Genomic DNA, 17,710 nt, shown 5'->3' with positions numbered 1-17,710 from the left:
TAGCTAACACTATCACTGTTTTTAATTCACTGGCATATCGGTCGCTAAACTTAGACGAATTTTTTTTGAAGTATCGCTTCTTACACTGATGGTATGAATCCAATTCGTCCGGATAGCTCACAATTAGTTAACGATCGGACTTTGGTTTGGAATCTTTATCCTCGGACTGACAAAGCCTAGATAGGTTATCCTGGAAGTTTCGCATACTTGTGGAGGCTTTTGACCCAAGGCCGGTTACCGAGCTTGACAGAGTGAAGTTTCCGATTGTTGTTGCCGGGAAACTATTCCACTCATTAGGTGCCACTGAATGGAGAGCAGTCCTTAGAATGCGTTGCTCAAGCGCACACCCCGAGAGTCGAACCAGCGCCGCTTGATCTTGAAGCTTCTTCGTTCACGAACTCAGGCGCTAACCAACTGAGCTATGAAGACGAAGAAACCGCAACATCATTCAGCGCTCGTTCTGTTCCAAGGGTTTGCACTTTAGCAAAGTATGTGGCCGTGCTTAAATCTACTTTCATCGACCTATCTTTTGAATTTACATCGCATGTAGGCCTACCTATTTAACTTCTTTGGTTTTGCCGCCGTTTCCTTTTGTTGGTTTTATTCCCGTAAACTGTTGGTAACTTTATCATTGCTGTTGTTTTCCGACAAAGAAAAATAAATTGAATTTTAAGGACTGCTTTTCATTCAGTGGCACCTAGCCGATGGAATAATTGACAGATCAAAAACTGCATTCCATCTATCAAACGTGATGACTGGGCCTACGCTTGTGGTTCAAAGCCTCTACAAAATGCGAAACTGCAAATAGCTCTCAGAAGCTTTCTCGGTCCCAGGATAAATATTCTTACATTTATTCAATGCAACAAATGAAACCCCCCCTAGCTGCAATTCCTGTGAGCAAGTTGTGATGGTCATGAATAATGGAGAAAAATACATGAAAGCCTTTATTCGAGAGCAAGTTTGCAAACGTTAACCGACTCATGTACAATAGGAAGAAAAGTAAGCAATAGGTTGACACCCTAGTAAGCAAGCTTAATTAAAACGACACTTGAAGTAAGCAAGCAGCCTATTGCAGCTGAACGTAGCTCGTAAGCGTATGTCCTTTATTTGAAACAGAAATGGTTCGAAAGAGCAATATATTGCAGTGAAGTATCGCAGTGAAGGATGGCATGGCGAGAAATGACACAACAAAAGGCCGCGGCAGTACAAGGCAAGAGTGCTGCTGCATTGCATGCTGAATTAAAATAGAACAAAATGCAAAGTTTCATTGCAGTAAAAAATAGAATATCAAGGTTTTGCTGATCAGATTTAGTTTAGTTACGTACCGTTGGTTTCTCACGTTCAAAGTGCGGCCAATCGAAGTCACAACAAACAGCGAAGAGCGATCTTCGATGTGTTGCTTTAAAAGCAAAAAAATTGTTCACAACGAAAGTCAAGACCAAAATATAAAGAAATCGATCTATGCAAACAAGGATTGCTCTATTTACATCGTTCTAACACCTGGCGACGTTGAAACGATGTAAAACTGAAAAACTTTTGATAAATGGGATGAAGACGAATTGAATTAAGAATGTTCCAGTAAGCAGATCAGTCTTTTTTACATTGTGTGCAGACGTCGAGTCCTCACACAACTAAATTTCCGACTTGGTGAGTCTAATAGAATAGTGTTCGTATCGCGGCAACATGGCCAAAGTTAAGCGTGAAATATACAAACTACCGAGTTACGATGTGTCGTTCACTTTATGTTGAAAGTATTTAATGTCCTAATACAACAGACGCATGGACTACGGCTAGAACCGTAGTGTGGTGTAGACCTGCAACCGTAGGAATTTGAACGTGCCACATTTTAAACTTATTGTCCTGCTTTGGTACCATGCACGATTGCACGTTATAACATCCGCGTTTTGTCGCTTCTACCTTTTTCTAAACCTCTGCTATGTTTATCATATATTGTTTTTTTCGTTGTGATGGTCAGAAAAAACAAACTGAAACTGAAGAATAAACTTTTCAAGGTACCAGATCAATGGAAATTTTGTGGTTCAACTCAGCAAGTGGGAAAATGTAAAAAATCCATTTCATGTAAGACTGCAACCAGTTTATATTCGTCACTTTGGTTCAAAGTGCATTTATCTCTTTAAGTGAGAACGCTTTGGAGAATATAATAAACGTTACCAAAGTTAGACTTTGTACGCTATTGCAATGTTAATAGCACGTAATAGTATGCAGCGAATAATGCTCTACTAATACTATGAATATTGAATATATTGCTTCTGCGATTTACAAGTGTTGAAAACATTAATATCTACAAGAAAGTATCGTGTGTGAAATTGCACAAAACAAAAATAATAAGGGCGGTTTTGAAGCGATTTTGCAAACTGGGCGTTCAAGTGACATATAACCGAAGCAAAAGATACACGGTCGGTCAAATATTGGCCAATCACTTAAGTTATTACAACAACAGCGAAGAATTCAGTCACCACACGGAGCTAATTTGTGAGGAACTTTTCACCAATCATCACTGTTGAGGGGGATAATAATAAGGGGGCTGCTGTCCATAAGCGCCATAACCCTGTCGGGGATAATTCGGGTAGCCAGCCTGTTGTGGGTTGGGAGGGTAAGCTGGATGACTTTGTTGGGGGTAAGCAGCCCCACTTGGGGTAGTTTGCCTTGGGTATGGTGCAACACCATACTGCTGGGTTGGGTAGCCGGGGTAAGGTACTTGTGTTGGGTAAGCCGACTGGAATGAAGCATCATAACTACCGGCGTAAGGGGCAACGTAACCTTGGGGCGGAGGAGGTCCATATCTGAAAAAAGAGTAAAATAGGTTTGCTAAAAAACACAAACAAATTAATAAAGTTCAATACAATTTTATTAATTGCTTTATCTTTGAACAAGCTCAACTACACTACGGTGCTACTGCTACACTATCAAAAACAAGCACAGTTACGACGTAAAGTGCCTACCCGTATGGAGGTGGCTGGTAGGCAATGTATTGGCCTGGTGTGGGCTGAGCTGCTGGCGCGGAGTAAGTTGGTGCAGTGGTGGGCGGAACTGACACTAAAGTGGGCGGGGCTGAAGCAGAAGTGGGCGGGGCTGAATCAGAAGTAGGCGGGGCTGTCACGGTAGTGGGCGGGGCTGAAGCAGAAGTAGGCGGGGCTGTTACTGATGGGGGTGCAGGAGACTCAGAAATAGGTGAAGTCGACGCAATGTTGCTACTCGGAGGATTCATCCGCCTGTTACAAACAATACAACACACAGATAGACATTTGCCTAACAAAGAAACAATCCTGTGGGAATAGTGACATTCATGCCAGTCACAGCATGCTCAGAAGCAATGTGAAAAACAAATCTTTACCAGTGCAAAGAGAAAAAAGAGGTGACAAAATAGGTTTGTGCTATACGCAACATACATGCGACCGAGCTATATTTAACTTGAAAACCGCACTGGTAGCAAACAACAATATTTGCATGCGTAGTACACTAGTACAGTGACAAGACAACAGAAAACATTTTCTAAATTGCACAACATCCAATACCTTGGAGCCGGCGTAGGTGCTTGCGGGGCCGGTGCTGATTCAGCAGGAGGGGAGGGTTCGCTTGGAGCTTCTTGTGCTTTGGGAGGAGGGGGCCGTGAAGGGGGGTTGCTTTGTTTGGGGGGTTGTTGCTCATCAGGTGGGGTTGAAGTAGAGGCACTTAGAAGAGATGAAGATGCAACGGCTTGTTGAATATCTCTGAATGCCATACACAAAGACTTTCTTGTCACAAGCACAACCTAACGGCGGTAAGTTGCTTTACTTTCGACTATTCACCAGATCCCTTGGCTATGAGAGATAATTTTTCACTTTTTTTTTAAAGGAGCCGTGGTTACAAGGCCTGGATACCAAGAAAAGCGTCGGGATGACATTGTTATTCACCAGTAGGATGCGTCTTTGAATTTAAGTTCTAAAACAACTGGTTAATAAAAACTTTCATCCGAGGCTGTGATATGAAGAAAATCGATATTTTACAGCAAACACTTTGCTAAATCGTAGATATGTGGCCATTTGTAGCTCTCGACAAGACCACGATCAAACAAAACTGGAAGACGGGTACTTGGGTTTTACCCAGTGTTCGATTCCCACTCAAGTCAAGGACGTTCACAATTTGAATCAAGTCGGAAGTTCGATTCCCGTTCAACACACATGGACAATTGGATATGTACCACTGATCATACAAGAGTGAAACTCGAGTATGGCGTCTTCCATTTTCGTTCAATCGTGGCCTTAATGATTTGTTAAATTGCACAACATCCAATACCTTGAAACCAGCGTGGGTGTTTGTGGGGCCGGTGCTGATTCAGTTGGAGGAGAGGGCCCGCTTGGAGTTTCCTGCGCATTGGAGGGAGGAGGCCGTGAAGAGGAGTTGCTTCGTTTGGGGAGTTGTTTTTCATCAGATGGGGTTGAAGTAGAGGCACTTGGGAGAGAGGAGAATGCAATGGCTTGTTGAATGTCTCTGAATAACACTTTGTAAGTCACATGTACTTTGTAAGCCTTAATGCGGCAAACAGGTTTACGTTCGACTATTTACCAGATCCCTTAGATGAAAATTCATTTTTCAGTTTTTTTTTCAAAGCAGCCGTGGTTACAACTTACAAGGCCTAGATATTATGAAAAGTGTTGAGCAAAGATTGTTATTCACCAGTAGAATGTGTCTTTGAATTTAATTTCTGAAACAGGTACTGGAGCTCATAAAAACTTTTATCTGTTAAGGTAATGTAAAAAAATTAATGTTCTTTAGTACAGTAACAAAGTTATTGGAAACATCTAATACCTTGGAGCTAGCGTAGGTACTTGCGGGGCCGGTGCTGGTTCAGCAGGATAGGGCCTGCTTAGAGTTTCCTCCGCTTTGGGGAGAAGAGGCCGTGAAGGGGGGATGCTTTGTTTCTCATCAGATGGGGCTGAAGTAGAGGCACTTGGGGGAGATGGAGATGCAATGGCTTGTTGAATATCTCTGAATAACAACATCAAAGACTTTGTAATTCACATGTAAGATAACTCTCTGAATATCATTTTCAGACTAAATTTCGTCTAAGTCATTTAAACGAAACTCTAAAACTGGTTGTTAATAACACGTTCCCATCCGTTTTAATGAAAAACAACCGAAATTTTTCAGTAAAATTTTGAGTTCTTATACAGTGGCGTCAGAACTAATAGCAAATAGATAGCAAATAGCAAATAGAAACAGTTATGCAACAGAAAAACTTTCGTTTAGGATCGTACGAAACTGAAACGTTGCGATTTACTGACATTTTCCCGCTTTTTACGTTATCAAAGAGACTCCATTGCTACGAAGCACTACCTGTAACCGTTGGTTTTCTTAAATTAGATGCCTATCTAAACCAATATTTACTTTGAAACAGCTATGCTAAGTGCAAGGACATACTAAAATGATGCCATGCATGGCATAAAACAAAGTCACGGATGGCTTCCTTTTGACAAAGAAGCGTGAAATTGTAGCTCACTCAGATCTGATGAAGGTCATAATTACGCTGCTGATGTCGGTTGCCAAAATACTCTACTTTATCATGCCGCCATTTTTGCCTTGCAAATGTTGAACCACCTAATTCAATAACTGTGCATGTGTTGTGTCCTGGCTTACGCCCGGCGACTAAACATTTAGATTAAGTGGACGGAAAGGTAGGGAAGCCAATCTTCGTGTCCACCTTCAGGCATGCCCTTAAGCGTCCAGCCAAAAAAATAGCCGCATGCTATAGCATAAAAAATAGCGGTGTCGAACCGGTGACTTTTCGAGCATCGCATCAGGTCTGTCACCACTCAGCCATGCAGCTGGGATCTTGCATTTTTTAAAGAAGGAGTTCTTCCTGACTACCAACACTAACCTGAGCGCTCACCAGCACAGCGAGCCACCAACCACATCGGTACAGATTCTAGGCTACGCTAGCTAAGTCTTTCAAGCAAGATACTGTGATAAGGACAAGAACTGACGGCAACAAAAACGTGTTTGGGCCACGTGTGGTAACTCATCAGTATCGCACCTCTAATTCATGGCATTTGGAGCCCCCATTGCCACAAGACATCTAATTAAAGGCTAGGTCCCCTTAAAACAGAAATTTACGACAAACACGATTGCTGCTTTAAAAAGCTCAAACATGAAACCATTCATGCTGCATCCAGATTGTCATACAAACTATATACGGTAACCAAAAACACCTGAAAATATTTGACAAAGCATTTGATGCCAAGACCATTTTTATGCTACAAGCGATGGTGTTTTCGAAAGATTTAAGTGTTGTGATCAATAGAAACAAATGGCATAAGATTCCTGCATTGAAGGAGCGATCTACTGGGCGTAAGCACAAAGCTGAGTATTAAATTAAACATCATTTCAAAATAAGCGATATGGTTTCTCAGTCAAACCTTAAGTTGACATGATACCATTACACACAACTAACTTAAGCAATTCTTCTTTCTCTGTCTTCCTTGCGAAGGCCAAGTCGGAACATTTTCCTTGTAATTTCAGCAACAACTCAGTGAGATCACCATAAAAAGTATTCCCTTCCTGAAAACAGTACACGGCTGTTATGACGCTGTTACGTCTATAAAAACATTAACTGGAAAATGCAGTCTAGATTTAAAGCACTCCATATGTTGATACAGGGTTGTGTAGCTATAGACTCCTGATACACAAGTTACACAAAATTAAAGACCAATTTCCTGCGAATGTTTAAGCAATCTTAGATCGCCACAGAGTGAAGTAATGGTTTAGTGTGTTTAGCTTATATTTTTAGAGTGGTTTCAAAGCTCAGTCGCGTCTTTGATAAACTTTGAAATCCACTGAATTTTCCAGTCCATTCAAGAAAAATGTTTCAATTTTAATTTTTAACAGCACTGTTGCAGATTCTAATCTTTGAAGTAGCTCTTCTAGAAACGGTAGAAACCGGCTTGTTAAAAATACAGTCAATATATTACACAAATCAATAGGTTTCTTGGACATTACGTACCCGGTCAGCTGTTTCCTTTTATACTTGCACACTTAGCCTACCTGAAAATGAGCAGACAACTCCTGGAATCTATCAAAAGCAACCGCCATCTTCTTAAGAACATCTTCCCGTGTCGTTGCAGCCGTGGTCTGCTGCTTCAGCTCCGTGAACTGGTCATTTGCTCTCTGGTGCAGAAAAGATACAAACGGAATGAAACCCGATAACTATGACGACGCTATGTTGCCGTAGTTTAAAAAGTGGAATAGCCTTTTTTTTATCCAGACGCATTTCAGGTGGTTGAAAATTTTGATTAAGTGAACGGGAAGGCACGGAAGCACATCTAGAACTATTGGAGCTAGCTGTTAGCGTATGGACAGTTCGTCAAGAGATAATTACATGTCAAGGATTTCGTGTAACAGTACACATCTTCTGCCCGCCTCAAAGCATGTCAATAAATCTCCTGCGGCACAGACGACAGTGGAATTGTTGAATCTCAACAAAATCTTTGTGTCTATGTTTAATATTTTCACCAATATAAAAAAGGTCTGTAAAATTTATTTCTAAAAATGTGTCTCATCCCTGGTCGTTTTATATTAAAAGCATTGAACTTTATCACTTCTACATCAAATATGGAAAGCAAATTGAAAACTACACAGCGTAAAAGGAATAATTCCACTGTAAATCCTAATAGCTCAGCAGGTAAACGAAACAAGAAAGCCACAAGATAAAGCATTAAAGCAAGGCTGGTTGAATTCTCAGCATGTGCTGTCGAGCAAGGCAAAGACAGCCCTTCAGTCAGCGATCATTTGTGGATGAAATAATATTAAATGGTCGACGTCCCTTGAACAGGTCAAAGGACCTGCGATAGTGTTTTAAAGCCTGAACTGAACAAGAATGCGAAACTGCCCGGACTAAGCACCAAAAAACTTTCTTATGTCGAGGACAATAACGTTCTTTTATTAAATTCAAAAACCAACTTCCAGTAGCTGATATTGCAGTTACAGCAGTAGCAACTATTTGGAATGATAAGCTCAAAATTTCTACCTGGATATTAGCAAGTATAGACTCCTGCTTTTGAAATGACTCTTTTATTTGTTCAATGAGAGGTTGGTAGACTCTATCGAGTTCAGTAGGAGACAGGTTATCCTCGTGCAGTGCACCTTCATCATCTGCTAACGTCTGTATAATATGTACTGTACATCCAACTTGCAAATTAAAAAAAAAACATTTGAAACTCAAATAGACCATATTAAAAGGCCAAGCAAGAGTGACTAAAGCTACTTTCGGCAAGTGCAAAAGGGAGGATAAATATTATATAATGAAAAATGTTTATTCGAAGTCTCTAATCGATGGTCGTATTTTAACCGAAAATATAAATCTAACCAATCCAAAACATAGTTAGACAAAAAAAAAAACGACTAAAATTGTTATATTGATACCTTTGTGAATTTCTCTGTCATGTCACACGGGGCTGTCTTCATTTCGTTTTCGATGACTTCACGTTCAGTCTTTAGAGCAGCAGCTTGTTCACACAGTTGTCGCAATTCTTTTACTACCTACGTAGAATAAACAGCAATAATATCAATCACAATTACATGGGTGAAATTAGCTAAACAATAAACATGCTTTAGCAGCAATTTCTCAAGTCAAACTCAAAAATACAACCAACCTTCAAATCTTTTGCTCTAAATAATGACATTTTTGAAAAAAATGGTGAACGCTTTCAAAGTTGTATTTTTACTAATTTATTTACAATGTCTAAAAAATTGATTGATCTATTTTTAGTAGTTATGTCTAAAAAATTGATTGATCTATTTTTAGTAGTTTGTGTGTTATACGACTATACGAGTTCAAAGTAGCAGAGCTGGATTGATACCCTTCCCCATTTCGCAGATCAGCTCGCCAAAAACAGCCCAAAAGTCAGGTTTTAAAAGCAACATTTGAAAGCACTTACTTCATGGTCTTGTAGCGCGCCAATGGGACTGGCCGACGGAACAGCCTGCTTAAGTTGGGCCTCAGGTAAACAAAGCATCGCGATGGCCTCACAATTGTCTTCGTATTTTTCTTTGATCACTTTGTCTGCGTTCTGAGCATTCTCAATAATTGTCTGATATTTGGAAGCTTCTGCAAAGATACACAACACCATGTTGTTGTTGTGCTGCGTTCCAGTAGGACGGGGATTGATTGAAAGCAACAAATTAAAAAGAAAAGATTTTCAGCTGCTGAGTTGAGGAAACTTTCGATTTTGAAGTCAAGGAATGGTGTTAACTACTTTTCATTTCTACTGGTACTGACAATCATAGCAACAACTGAAATCGAACGGCCGCTTAAAGCAAAGAATAATTACTAAACGACCAAAAAAATTTTGGAGACTGTGGCTCAGAGTTGGTAAAAACGTAGATTAGACGTTAAATCAGCTTATATCGAAGACTAAACAAAATAACTTAACAAAGTCGGTCTGTTTTGAAGGAACGATCTTCCTGGTTAGCACATGACTGACTACTCACTGTAGAACAGCGAGCAGTGCGTTATTTTGTTCTAACGAGCTTGCAGCAGAGAAAATATAAATAGACTTAGATGGAAGTGTGGTTGCTTGTGCTGAAAAAGTGTGAAGATGAGGATGATACAATGTCGAGAGAACAGTAGTTATCCCAATGTCTTCTGATGCATGAAATATTTAGCACAGTTTCAAAAAGACGTCGTTATCATTGAAAAAAAAAAAATGTAAAAACTTCTTTCAGAGGTTTTCGATTTCAAGATATTTTTGAGATTCGCTCTACAAAGATTACAGGTTATTTCTACAGAATAAATTATTCAACAGGTATTATAACTTTTAGTGGAAAAAGCTTAACAAAAGCCTTTCACTGCAACGTGTAATTTCTGTAAGCGCATCGGTGATAATTCTAAGCTTATTGGAGTGTGACTAAAGTGACAAAAGCAATGATAAAAGCGAAAGATTTCAAGTATTCTCATCCCAGTTTGGTCAACAAGTAACGTAGTAAACATGGCTAGAAGAAATTATTTCAAAAATCGTGAAAAAATGAAACGTCCTAATAATTGCGATACAAACACTTTTTCATCTCTTACTGGAAGACGTTTAGCGCTACTCTGTAATCAACATGGCTCGCCAAGCAACAGACCGACCTTGTCTGAGCAAAGAAGTCAACTCTAATGATGGTTTTCGTTTCCATTTATCGTTAAACTTTTCACGGAGTTCATCATCGGATGCTTGTTCCTCGTTCAATATGTGGAGAGTCTGGTTTGGTATAAAGTCGAAATCAAATTAAAACAAAAACTTGCAGCAAGTGCATAGCAAAGTGAAGTGAAAAAAGCGGGAACAAGTTGTTGCAACTCACCCAAAAGACGCATTAAATGTTTCCTTTTAAATTTAAACAGAAATTGCATTAACCGAAGGTCCAACACACAAACACCGTTCGCTTGCAAGATATGAAGCTTTTTACTATGGTAGGTTTTGCACGGCAAGTTATTTGTAAAAGCGATATTGAGAAAGCAAATTACATGCGGGTTGCGGGGCATACCGATAGTATTTAGAAAACTAAAATAAGGCAATCAGTTTTTCGATGCAACCCTTACATGCGCTTACGCGATTTAAGTATAGTTACCACAGGTATACTTTTAGGAACCACACTTCCTCAATGGTAAATAAGCACCACATTACCTCAGTGAGCAATTCTTGGTTTCTTGAAAGAGCTTCTGGAAGCTCTTGGAGTAGTTGTTCGATGGAAGTAACTCCTCCTTTCGATATAACAAGCTTTGATTTTTCCATGATGGAAGAAGGAACTTCATCACCGGACATATCTTCCAAGGCAGCAGGAAGATTAAGCGAAGACATAACCCTGCAATTTCAAATGCTCTCCTTTATACAAAGACAATTTTGCCTCCATAAAGATGCAAACTTATGCCGGACTCATACAACAGAAGTAGTCATCACTTGTTCACTTTAACTAAATTTACTAAACGGGCATAATATCACGTCACAGATAAGCAGCATACCCGTTCAAAACAGTGTTTTGTTCCCGTAATCTTTCAATTTGTTTCTCTACAAGTTCCTTCCTTCTGTTTTCAAATGCTTCCAACGCACTGTGACTGGTGAGAGGCACGAGAGAAGAGAACATGTCTGCAAAGTGTACGGGTACTGTGTACATGGAAAACTGCGACAAAATTCCCGTTTCATTCAACTTATCTCAGCAATTATTCTTGAAAGTTTGTGCCTCATAAGAACTCTAAATACCATTAAGATGGAAAAAATTCCCAGCGTTTACAACTCCCTACCCCCCAGATCACAATCGTTGCTCTTTGAGGTCATTTCGATATCACACCTAAGGATGCACAATATACAGTAATACAGAATATCGAATTTTAGAGACCACATCTACTTAAAATCAGATGTTTCTGAATTGAGTAGGATAATTTCAAAACAATATCCGAATAAAAAATTAAAATCACCGATGTAATTAACTAGTAACAATTGCTTAATGATTAAACGTTAAACCAAGACAGCCTGATAGTAGACAAAGCTGCATTTAAGCCGCATGCGTGATGCTAGAGCATGCATGAAACTAAAGCAATACTTCTAACTTATATTTAGCTGAGCCGGAAACTCACGTCTGGACTAACTTTGGTAGATGTTAAATAAAAAAGATGTCATTTTGTCGAGTTCGTATACAGGAGTTTACAATCCGGATACGTAGTAACCGAAAATAGAAAGAAAGAAGCTATATCATGTAGCTATTTTAGGGTCTTATCACACATCAGCATCGCGCCAATACTGACAACAGATTGGATCTGTCAACTTCTCTCTCTGAAAAAATGCTTTCTCTGTTAACCAGCAATACATTAAGGCCACTCACCAGTAAACTGAACGCTGAGACGTTGATCGGAGTTGTAAGGCTTTGCTTTGGCAATAACAGCCTTGTCTATAGGAGTGAGTTGAGAGGGCTTCGGTATGACGTCATGGTAAATGAAATTATTATCTTTTTCAGCAGCCTGAAACAATTCGTTTGAATTGCTGATAGATTTCGTGTCAACTTTCAAGCGTGCATTCTAACTACAAGCGAGATACAGCAAAACTAACAAAATAAAAGCCTAAGCATTATTTGATCAGGCAAACAGCGTAAAAAATTGGTCTTTTTCTTTGGATTGGAGTGCAAACAATCTTAGTTATCGCTTATCGGATCAATAACTTAGTTTTTTTGACAAACCTCTTTCTCCGAAACAACTGTAGCAAGCAATTGCTTCCCGTTGAAATCCGATAAGACATCGGAAGAGGATTTTATTAAGCCTTTCAGAATGGGTTCAATAAGCTGCAAAAAGACAACAGTAAAACTATGTTGGATCGAATTTCAACAAAAAAAGTAGCCTACTTTCAATACTCCATGTACTGTAGGCTCTGTCGTTGAAAGATACACAAAAAGCTAAGTATAACGACGGCAATGATTATTAGAGATAAATAAAACAAAGACGAACAAACTGGTTACGTACCTAATCGATTTAACAATTATACAACCCGATATAAGAGAAATTTGACGCAAGTTTCGTAGATGCAGTTAAAATTTTCAGGTTCGATAAATAATAATGAACCGGCAATTTATGTTATTGTTTGCATCAGAGTCTCAGACAGCAGACATAGAAGATAAAACATACATGATAGCGGGCAATAGCTTCGCCGAATTGCTTGCCATCGTTAGCCAACTTGGCAAGATGATGATGTGCTCGGCACTGGAACAGATTGTAAAAAAAACAATTAACAAAATTGTAGCAGTTATTGCACAAAGTATGTATATATACTGCGTTTCCAAAAACACGGCTTAACGTCCAAAAACTAGTTTTTCTAACGATCAACAATAAAAAAATGGTATTTTCAAGACTTATTTTAGAAGCTTGGATGATAATTCAAAAATCTTCAAATAAATTGCTTTTCTTTTAAGTCAAGAACGACTTTTTACTAAATTAAAAACTTTAAAACGAGTTTTAAACAATAAAATATCCTCGGAAAAATGCGGTAAATGCCAATTTTATAACATTTCTCTTCAATCTCTTGTGATAGCTGCAAGAGCCATAAACATGTAAAATCGGTTGTTGAGAAGGGACCTTTCACTAAGCCACTGAAATAGATGATTTTTCCCAAACAGCATAAATAAAACAACGTATATATATATACGTCACATATCACACATCAAAACGTTACAAGGTTTCCATTACACAAGGAACATTTTTTGTATTTTGCGGTACCGTAGGCTACATTTGAAGTGCTGCTTCCGAACTGGACATTTGTCAAGGCAGTTCTAGTTCGTGACATTGAGCTTTTAACAAATGCTGACCTCAAACAAGTCCTTCTTGGCATTACACTGAGCCAGTACAGACGAAAGTGAATGGTTGATTTCCCCCACGTTGAAGGCTTTGGCAGATTCTCCATATAGACTTGAAGCTTGCATGGCTATCTTTGCAAGCACTGCTGGTTTTCTTTGCACTGATAACAAAACGTCCGTGTTAGCCATTGTCAATGTCATAATTGGAATGATTACCCATTTCTACTCTCGAAAATATGACCAAGCTACAAAGCCATGTGCTTTGTAATGGAAAAGTTAATGGATAAAAAGGTTACAACATGGCACAGAAATATAATAGCATAGTTCGGAATGAACTGGCTTTCTAGTCGTTTATTGTAAAGAACTCATCAAAAAGTAATCGCAAACTTACACGGATGTCAGTAATTGTCCAAGTTATCCTTACTGGAAACGACAATATCAACTTCCGAATATGGATATGTAAACAAACAGCGAATGCTCCTGAAGTGGCATTAAGCATTTAAACAGAAGCTGAGGTATAGCAGTAGTATTAGTTTATTTTGATGGAAAAAGCAAGCCCTCACCACGTGTGCCAGATGGGCAGCGCAATACAGATGACAGTATGGAACGACACCCATCATTAAAAAGTTTTAGATTAACAAGCTCTCTAATTTCTTTTTAATAAACTCACAAGTCTACCCACGTCCCACAATCAAGAGCTTTTTGATTAGATGATTATAATACCATACTCTCCAAATAGTTTCTAATACTAACTCACAAGTGGGATCACTGGTTGCCTTGTCGTAAAAGCATTCCTGAGCTTGTGCGACCATGATGCAAGAAAACGCATTCAACACTTCAGGTGTGAGATCGGAGGTAAGAGCATTCCCACCAACAACGGACATTATGCGGTCCTTGATGTACGCAAACATGCCAGCAGATTCCTGTTAGAATATTATATGTTTTCACAGTTGGTCTAAAACAGTGTTTCTCAACCATTTTGACCCAGGCCCCACTTTAGTCTTTAAAATATCTTAGCCTCCCTTAAAACAACTAAATAAATTACAAATTGAAAAAAATAATTTTCACATTTGAAAATTAAACAAACAATATGTTTGGAAACCATCATCATGTTCCTTCCTCGTATTGAGGGTTGAAGGCAATGCGCCATTGTTCATGAACCCTCAGCCAACACCATAATCTACGTGAGAAAAAAGGCATATGTGTGATAAATGAAAGTTGCATTTTGCATTCAATGTGAATCCGCAAAACGCAATGATACACGGAAACAACTATGATGAGTGATGGCCCGTTGATTATCTTTCTATATTTATAGCGTATACACTTCTTGCATGCCAATTGCCAATTCATGTATCATGCAGTATACCACGTCATTTTTACGTCACACAATACTTGTAATATTAGTCACAATAATTATAGTGTTAGCAAATAATACATTTAAAGGTAACTGAACTCAGAGCAACCCTTACTTGGAAATACTTGGCTGCTATCTTCAGGCCATCATCCGAACTGAAATTCACCTCATTGCCCAGCTGAGACATCAACGCCCCAATGTTAAACAAAACACATAATCTCTCAAAGTCGCCATCAGCAACTCCTGAATTACAATAATCATATCTTTAGAAATAAAAAACTGCACAAACATAGCATTTCTATACGCACACGCACAGTTTCTGTTTATATATGATGTGCAGCTATAAATATTGGAACGCACATAGAAAACTATTGTCCATGTGCAAATAGATGTATAAAAAGCTGAAACAAACTATGCTGAACAATGTACATTCAGCAGTTTAAGCTAAGAACCAATGACACAAAAACAAGAAATCAAATAAACAACAAAACATCCAAATGTTGGCGACTGTACTTCAGCATATCCACATCGCTATACCTCTCTATGCACGTCATAAGTCAATGACTGCGTGTCCTGTTGAAAAAGCTAAGAGCATGAGACAACCTCTAGTACAATATATTATTATATGCATAACAATAACTTACTCAACTTGGGAGTGCTGCTTAAAAATTTTCCCTTTTGCAAAGAGTCTTTCCATGTAAAAGTGACAGGCACACCGCTGTTCTCTTTGAAAGGGATTTTACAAAATGCTGCTACCAACTGATCATGGTATCTGAAAATAAATAAATGCAGACATAATCAGCTTGCATATAGAGATGAATGCATGCCCCAGCAATGCATCACACATTCTTTACTGTTTAACCATTACGCAATTGTTACAAGTTAGTAATTACAATAGACGATTTCTATTTTTTGTGAGGAAATTGTTTGAGAAATTAACCTACTCAATTCAGAAACATCTGGTTTCAAGTAACTGTGATATTGATATGATCTACGAGGACAACTTTTGTGGTATGAGAAGTCAGAAACACTGGAAATTTTATTTTTCCCATCTATAGTACCAGTATCTGAAATTTTCACAATTTGCAGAATATCTCAAGAATGATTGCTACAGGAAAATGTACGATAAACAATTTCAAAAGTTGTGTAGACTGTTAAGTTACTAATTGAACGATTAAGTTGTGTAAATGTGTATATACTGTGCACTACACAGTGTGTAGTCTGCGATTGTGCTACAATTGCACAGAGTAGAACTATTCTTGGCCCAAACTTAACTCTTTGATTTTTGCAAACCAACATGATTGACCTTGAATGAATGCCAAATTGAAATCCGACAAGCTACTTACTGAAATAGATTATGGAGAGATGCTACAGATTTGTCTAATGGTTTGGAAACAGCTGTTTTTCTTAATTCATCAAATTCTCTAATATGCTTCTTTAAGTCTTCATCATTCTACAAAAATAAATATTACATCATTAAAGTATATATGAAAAAAATCAAAACAAAAAATATCACGGGACAAAGTAATTAATACTTTTGAAGGAAAATGCACAAAGTTTAGTTGATCCACGACGTGAAATAAAGTAGCCTACAGTATAAGAAATGAACAGTTTGCACTTGAAGATGAAAGTTCAAAACTGTATGCATATATATAAATCTTGTAAACATTTTCATTTTATTTTGGATGTTCTATTTGATCAGATGGCCTACATAATGTGGTACGGCTATTTTGCATTCATCGAATATATACTGGCATTTGCTCAACAATCTAACCTCATAGCAAATAAAATCTTTTTTGAATTGATTTTGCCATAATAGTTGGATCTTCAGCCAGCACAAGTAAAAATATAAAAATGCATTATAAATATATAATTTTTACAATAAAAAAAAAAAACAAGAATGAAAAATATGTATAACAAACAAATAAAGCAGAATCACATAACACTTATATACAAATATTCTATTCTCAGTAGCCTACCATCTTAGATCGTTACATAATTTCCAAATCAAAAGAGGCAAAACTAAATCTAAACCTCATGTTCTGCGATGATATCAAGTCAATATTCTATTAGAATATGAACTTTCTGAAAATCCCACCAAGGACCTTCAGTCCTTCACCCAGCAAGAGTGAAACAGGACGTAAAGGTTATTAGAGTATAGTAGCTGAATTTGATGTAATTTACTCTGCATGACTTTTTTTGCTTGGCACTGAGCACTTTTTGTATCAATAGCATTTCTTGAGTAATCACTAATATATTTTATATATGTTTAATAAGCACTAGACAATGCTAGGCTATTGTCGACAATATACAGTCAACAATTTCATTAAATATGTTTTGATCAGAGAACAGCATCAACTTCTTTTGCAAAGATTAACCATGAAAGTTTATCGGTTGTTTAGTCAAATGAATGAAGAAGCTTCTACCATTGATATTTTTTAACACGAAGTACAACCAGAAACTTTACATACCTTGCCATAAGTGTTTTTGACAAAGGTTTCTACTGATGTGACAAAATTGACATCACTTGAACGCTTGAGAGGAATAGTAAAAAATCTTTCAACAACTACTTCATATGACATTCTAATATAGATCCTTTTAGTTTACAAAGGATATAATAACCAAGCCTAAAACAGATACACAAGCCATCGTCACATATGTCATGTATAGCTAAATGTTATATAAACACAACAGCGTTTGTATGACTTGGCAATCCTACATACTCAGCCCTCGAAATTAGCTTCCACCTACGATGGCAAAAACATTGCCGTCACCAAATCAACAAACTTTGGATTGCGGCGGCAATTGCTGTATGCTTTAATCAAACGAAACTTTATGCGCTTCTTCTTCATCGTGAGTCACACGGCAGTAGCCCAGAACATCACGCAAGCTATTTTAAGCGCTGACAATGCTCTTGTAAACTGTAAAAAGTTTGCAACCTTATAAATGCTGGCTTAATTGTTACGCAAACGTTATTCTTTCATCGAATGCTTATTTTTGACCGGTATCGTTGCGAATATAAAAAGTGGTAGCCTACAAAATTGGATA

At 38.1% G+C, this 17,710-nt stretch overlaps 1 protein-coding gene across 1 annotated transcript; it reads right to left on the bottom strand.

The window, feature by feature from the left end:
- Positions 1-976: 976 nt before the first annotated feature.
- LOC145777130 (programmed cell death 6-interacting protein-like) lies at positions 977-17,249 on the bottom strand. Its single transcript, XM_082588427.1, has 22 exons — positions 17,134-17,249; positions 16,009-16,115; positions 15,307-15,434; positions 14,778-14,905; positions 14,066-14,231; positions 13,321-13,469; positions 12,644-12,718; positions 12,202-12,303; positions 11,851-11,986; positions 10,994-11,117; positions 10,659-10,836; positions 10,124-10,235; positions 8,934-9,103; positions 8,419-8,535; positions 8,024-8,158; positions 7,042-7,164; positions 6,452-6,558; positions 4,810-4,989; positions 4,297-4,491; positions 3,537-3,731; positions 2,964-3,233; positions 977-2,804 (listed from the first exon to the last, which is right to left on the bottom strand). Exons 1-22 carry the CDS (start codon positions 17,242-17,244, stop codon positions 2,516-2,518), a joined length of 3,297 nt encoding a protein of 1,098 aa, XP_082444553.1. The 5' UTR covers positions 17,245-17,249; the 3' UTR covers positions 977-2,515.
- Positions 17,250-17,710: the final 461 nt, after the last annotated feature.

Source organism: Aplidium turbinatum, chromosome 9 (assembly GCF_918807975.1).
Source record: "Aplidium turbinatum chromosome 9, kaAplTurb1.1, whole genome shotgun sequence".
In the NCBI taxonomy this organism is placed as follows: Eukaryota; Metazoa; Chordata; class Ascidiacea; order Aplousobranchia; family Polyclinidae; genus Aplidium; species Aplidium turbinatum.
Note: the sequence above shows the minus strand (reverse complement) of the source record. Positions and strands in the feature narration are given on the sequence as shown.

What these genes read in the sequence shown, in the direction of transcription:
- LOC145777130 (XM_082588427.1), bottom strand. Translation starts at nt 17,244, where the DNA reads ATGTCATATGAAGTAGTTGTTGAAAGATTTTTTACTATTCCTCTCAAG. An exon ending in AAGCAGCACTCCCAAGTTGA is followed by an intron (nt 14,906 to 15,306) that starts GTAAGTTATTGT and finishes ATTGTAATTCAG; the next exon opens with GAGTTGCTGATGGCGACTTT. An exon ending in TACCAGCCACCTCCATACGG is followed by an intron (nt 2,805 to 2,963) that starts GTAGGCACTTTA and finishes CTCTTTTTTCAG; the next exon opens with ATATGGACCTCCTCCGCCCC.